Source organism: Rhodamnia argentea, chromosome 11 (genome assembly GCF_020921035.1).
Source record: "Rhodamnia argentea isolate NSW1041297 chromosome 11, ASM2092103v1, whole genome shotgun sequence".
NCBI classification, from domain to species: Eukaryota; Viridiplantae; Streptophyta; class Magnoliopsida; order Myrtales; family Myrtaceae; genus Rhodamnia; species Rhodamnia argentea.
In genome coordinates, this window is record NC_063160.1 from 79,417 (window position 1) to 85,603 (window position 6,187).

Genomic DNA, 6,187 nt, shown 5'->3' on the forward strand with positions numbered 1-6,187 from the left:
GAAGGGTAAAACCGTCATTTTCTAAAAGTCGTCAGCCAAAATACCCCGAATCGTCCATGGCCAGTTGATTATGGTCATTTACTAATTTTTTAGATTTTTTTAATTTTTTTTGAAAGACAATTTGCCGTAAAGGCAAAACCGTCATTTCCTAAAAGTCGTCGGCCAAAATACCATAAATCGTCCATGGCCAGTTGATTGTAGCCATTTACTAATTTTTTAGATTTTTTACAATTTTTTTGGGAAACAATTTGCCAGAAGGGCAAAACCTTCATTTTCTAAAAGTCGTCGGCCAAAATACCCTGAATCGTCCATGGCCGATTGATTATGATCATTTACTAATTTTTTATATATTTTTTTAATCTTTTTGAAAGACAATTTGCCGGAAGGGCAAAATCGTCATTTTTAAAAGTCGTCGGCCAAAATACCATAAATCGTCCATAGCCAGTTGATTGTGGCCATTTACTAATTTTTGAGATTTTTTACAATTTTTTTGGGAGACAAATTGCCACAAGGACAAAACCGTCATTTTCTAAAAGTAATCGGCCAAAATACCCCGAATCGTCTATGGCCAGTTGATTGTGGCAATTTATTAATTTTTGGGATTTTTTACAATTTTTTTGCAGACAATTTTCTAGAATGGTAAAACCGTTATTTTCTAAAAGTCGTCGGTCAAAATACCCTGAATTGTGCATGGCATGTTGATTATGGCCATTTTTGAGATTTTTTACAATTTTTTTTTAAGACAATTTGCCGGAAGGGCAAAATCGTCATTTTTAAAAGTCGTTAGCGAAAATACCTTGAATCGTCCATGGCCGGTAGATTGTCGCCATTTACTAATTTTTGAGAGTTTTTATAATTTTTTTTATAAGATTATTTGCTAGAAGGACGAATCACCGGGCCGGGGTTGGGACAACGGCGGGGAGGGGCGGCACGGCGGTTGGCCAGCCGGGCGGCCGCCTCGCTCGGCAAGTATAATTGCCGAGCGGTATCCGCTCGGCACCAAGACTGCCGAGTGGACCCCAAAATGGTAATTAACTTTTTTCTCCCCTAATATGGTAAATATATATATATTTTTTGCTCAATTTGAAAAAAAGCCCCCTTAAAATGTGCCATCGGAGCCTCCGTCATCACCCTTTTTCTTGGATTTAGTTAGTCCCCTCTCTGTCTCTCTCTACATCAAATGTTGTGAAGCGTGAGACGACTCACCCCGTGATCGTGCATGATGTTTGGATTCCACTAAAGCATATATCTTGGAGAATAATTCTCCATACAGTGATGATAAATCTTGCAACTTATCTGTTGAAAAAAAAAAATTAGATTGCACCTTAATCATTGTACTTTCTCTGCTAGCTCTTTAGTGGTAAAACTGATGAGATCTATTGCATAAAGTTCATTTGTAACTCATAGGAAAAGGAAATAAAAAGAAAGGAATACTTAATTTCCGATAATAGCATCCATTTTTTTAAGCCAAGCAAGTCAATATAGGAAAAGTTAAACGCACATATTATACTAAGAAAATTAATTCAGAAAAAAATAGGGCATAATGTTTTTCCAATTCTTTATATATGACTACGATTTATGTTGAACATTGTGATGATATATAACATTATTTTTTTATTTATTTTGATAGACATAGGAGTGATGAGAGATGCGGCGGCGTATATAAAGAAGGACAAGAGGATAACCGATAACGAGGTTGACACGCTGGCGGGTTACCTATAATGGCTCTCAATCCTCGGGTCTTTGATCGCGGGGCGGATCTCCAACCGGATTGGCCGCCACTCCACGATCATGTGGACGGGGGGTTTCTTCTCCATCGGGACCCTCCTCATGGGCTTGGCCTACAACAATGCCTTAATCACGGTGGGACGCATTGTAAACCAGGTCAGCATCGGCTCGGCCCTCACGATCGCCCCCGTGTACATCACTGAGATCTCCCCTGACTCCTCCCGCGGCTCTCTCACCTCATTACCTGAGGTACTTACTCATTTGTTTAGCATGTTTTTCGTTTGTTTATTTCTTATCAGATTTTGGTTTTTCTTCATGTTTCAAGGGCATTCTTTTTGTCACGGGAAAAATTAAAGCTAGGGAGGTGATTTGCTTTTTTATGCGTCGTTTCGTTTGTTCAGGTGGCCATCAACTTTGGCCACCATCGGGGTCTTCACCATGCCGGAGTCCCCCCGGTGGCTGGTCATGCAAGGCCGCTCGGGTGACGCTAATGACATCCTAGAAAGGACGTACGACTCCCAGCACGAGGCCAGCCGGCGGCTGGCCGAGATTGAGGAGGCTGTCGGCAACATGCAAAGAACCGGGAGGGACGTTTGGCGGGAACTTTGGCTCCATCGGTCTCCGTTTGTTTGGCACATGATCATATGCGTCCTTGGGATCAACATAATCCAACAGGCCTTAGGTATTGACATTATCTTGCTATACAGCAATCGCATTTTCGAGAAGGCCGGCGTCACCTCTTCCAACGAAAAGCTCTTATGGACCGTCATAGTCCACATTGTGAAAGCAACGTGCTTCCTCATCGCCACGGGCTACCTTCACAAGGTCGGACGGAAGAAGTTGCTACTAGGAAGGATTGGCGCGACGACTATCATGCTCGCCGCCCTCGGAATTTGCCTCAACATCATCAGCGATGCCGACAACATCATCGGCAACGCTGACAAGAGCCACGAGAAGCATAATTGGGCGGTGGCCTATTGTACCCCTTTGTTGTTGTTATACGTGGCATCCGTCTCCAGTGGGGTTGGGCCGATCGCTTCAGTGTATAGCGTGGAGATATTCCCATTAAGGCTCCGTGCGCAGGGATATGCAGTGGGCATCGTCGTGAAAGAAGTGACGGGTTTAGCATTGTCAACAATATTCTTACAGGATTACCATGCGACCACCGCCGTCTTCTCGTTCATGGTGTGCGGGTTCTTCGTATTCGCCTTTGTGTACTTTATAATGCCGGAGACGGAGGGGCGGGCATTGGAGGATATATGGAAGCTTTTCGTTGAGTACTTCGTGCGGAGGTCTACGGCGGGGGAGAGAGAACGGCAAAGGGACATCGGAGCAGTAGAGGCAGCGGCGATGGAGCTACAAAGGAACGTCGAAGCGATGGAGGCAGGGACGAGGTCTACAGCAGGGGACATAGAGCTGCAAAGGAATACCGAAGCGGCAGAGGCAGCGGCAAGAGTAGACATTGAGGCTTCACCTTAGTGCATGTGCAACTCATAATGTTATGTTTTCCCGAACTAGCTAAGTAGTGATGAGTTGGTGCAAGTTAGTATTTGTCATGCTTTTATTTGCTGTTTATCTTCTTGTTTAGGGTCTTGATCTTTTCTGAACGCCTTGTTTATTTTAGCATGATATCCGATAATGTTGATGTCCGTTGTCATCAAGGTAGGCACCACAGTGAAGACGTTACGAAAGTAATGGCAGAAGGAATCTAGTTCAATTTGTGGCCTTCCTTCGGGTTTTTTCTGATGTATGAAGTAATCGTGCACGTGAAGTACCGCCGAACACCCATCCAGGTAAGCGTTTGATCAGTATCATAGTAAGCACTAATCTCACTGACGTGCATCAAAGTGTCAAATCAGGGGGTGGGGGGGGCGCATGGTTGTTGTAGCACTTTCATTGGTTTCTTATTCTTGCAAGCGATCTCGTTTTGAATAGGGAGGAAAGTTTACATTTGCCATTGCAGTGGGGGTTCTCTCTCCTCCTTTGTTTTGAAAGTTGAATACGCCCCTGCCGCATATTCGTTTAATACCCTCAAGTAAAGAGCAATATCCAGCATCCGATTATAGCACATAATTGCATAGCAAATCGTATCCGAAAAATTAAGAAAGTTGCATATGTTTTCTCCACATATGAAGTTTCTCTACAACAGGTCATTTAAGAATGTTTTACCATTTTACCCTCGCTCACGCCAGCTTGCTAAATCCGAACTGGTAATTACCAGTTCCTCGGCAGGCACAAATCTGGAAATTCACGTCAGGTTTAAGCACCCCTAATGAATATATCGTTATTATAATAATGGGATAATAATTTATTTTTCGGTAGATCGCCTTCACTTGGCGAAGGAAGCAACAGAGGCATCATCGTCATCATCAGCAGCAGAGAAAAAAACGCGAAAAAAAATAAAGAAGAAGGGAAAGCTTGCGACTTTCAAACCCCAAGACTCTTCTTCTTCTTCCTCCTCCTCGTCCTCCTCGCTCTCTCTCTCTCTCTCTCTCTCTCTAGATTGCTGCTTTGTTTCTCGCTCTTCGAATATCTCATCTTAGGCAAAGGTACGCTTCTTCTCGCTTCTCTCGCATCCGATTTCCCCTCCCCCCGCCTGGTTTCTCGTTCCGAGGTGTCCGGTTATTAGTGGGGTTTTTTTTTGTGTGTGACGGAATTGCCATCGAAACCCTAGCTCCTACTTGCTGCTCGGGAATCCGATCCGTCGTGCTGCGCTTGAGCTTTCGAATCGAGTTTTGGCTCAAACCCTAGCTCGTTTGTAGCTGCGGGGGAGTCAGATTTGACTTCTTCGGCGCCAACGACTGGCACATGTGTGGAAGTTGCGATTTTGAAGTTAGCTTTTGTACGTAGCTTGATTCAGTTTAATTTGGCGGTTTGGAGTGTGATGCTGACTGGGCAGAGTGTTGGCGTTCATTTGCTGTTTTTGGTTTTCAGTGTTTCATCTATTATAATGAAGAAATTCGGGGTCCCCTACATTTGAATTTGCGTCCATTCGGTTCAGAGTGTGCTTTTTCCTCCATTAAGGTTTCCTCGATCATAGTTATAAGGTGTCGATTGTTTGAGAAAATTTGAAAGATGCTCGATTATCGGGGGAACGTTGGCACACATGAAACTTGGTGTTGTTTCTTTGCTGCAAATCTAATTTCAAGAAACCATTTTCTGGCCATGAATAGATCATAAATGCAATGCAAGATCATTCTTGAATGCATTCAGACTGTCATCTATTTTTGAGGGTCGTGGCCAGTTTCCCGAGTAAGATCGAAAGAGTCCCAATGATTCCAAATAGAGAATCGGGAGAGAGTAACCAGGAAAAGAGATAGAAAAGAGAAGTCGGCACCTTGAAAAGAGGGTTCCACAGTCGCATCAAATCTCGCTGTGAGCCTTCCAATCCCACTGAACCGTGGACTTCTTCGAGCACTTGTCGCACTTCCACTTCTTCTCCCCGTGCTTCCTGCACTTAGATGGCCGAGCGCCCTCGATGGATCGTGGTGCACGCATGTCTCCTCCGGGCGTATGTACACTTTCCTTCAGACCAGCTCCTAGTTCGTCCTCTGCTTCAGCTTCCAGGGGAGATTGTGAAGCTGCAAGTTCTGGTCTCTCTGTAAGCCCTCGTTGCATATGCCGCAGACGAACCGGTTTGTAACCATGAGCGATTTCGGCAATAGTGCAATCCCTTCGGCATCCGGGTCTGCTGCGGTTTCGCAGAGAAAGTAAAGCAAGCAAAAGGTCGAATTCCCATCAGCGCATAATTCACAGAAACTTTCCAAGTCAGGATTACAATGTAATGACGGGAAATGTGCTGTATCCACCGCCCTCGTCTGATCAAAGGCAGGTCATATTTACGTCCACCTATCTAATCTGAAGAGCTGAAGAAGGAATCCTCTCCTCTCAAAAGCTCTTCGCTCAAAAGCTCTCCTCTCAGAAGCTCTTCTCTCATAAGTAAAAACTTTCAAAACTCTCCTTCTTCTCGCACTCTCAGAGCCCTCTCTCCTCTTGCACTCTCTCTCACTCAGCTTAAGAAGTTTTTCTCAGAAAATCCTTCCTCATCACGCCTCAAAACGCCCTCTCTCTCGGATGCCCTTTCATTACCATTGTTTAGTTTCTCTCGCTCTTACTATTCATCGGCTTCATTTGCTTGTTGAAAGAGATCCCCCTCACCTCATGTGCCTTTATTGATGTTATTATAGGTTGTTAGTGTTTTTATTTTATTATTAATATTTTCGTCATATTTAAATTAAATAGGGATTTTTTTATTTTGCAGAAGTTAAGACAAAAGCAAAGCCGGCCTCCATACTTGGTGCTTTATCTTAATAGTTTGAGCTCTTTATTAGGCGCGTGCTTACCCTCAATGGTTTGAGGTAAATTTCGTTATAGTTATTTTTTACAATTTCGTAAGTATTGTTTTATTTATTTGGTTATTATTTATACTCTCAATAGTTATAATGTTTACGAATTTAAG

At 43.6% G+C, this 6,187-nt stretch overlaps 1 protein-coding gene across 1 annotated transcript; it reads left to right on the forward strand.

Annotated features, from left to right (window-relative positions):
- Positions 1 to 1,791: 1,791 nt before the first annotated feature.
- LOC125312820 (polyol transporter 5-like) lies at positions 1,792 to 3,207 on the forward strand. Its single transcript, XM_048272428.1, has 3 exons — positions 1,792 to 1,977; positions 2,028 to 2,092; positions 2,130 to 3,207. Exons 1-3 carry the CDS (start codon positions 1,792 to 1,794, stop codon positions 3,205 to 3,207), a joined length of 1,329 nt encoding a protein of 442 aa, XP_048128385.1.
- The last annotated feature ends 2,980 nt before the right edge of the window (positions 3,208 to 6,187 follow it).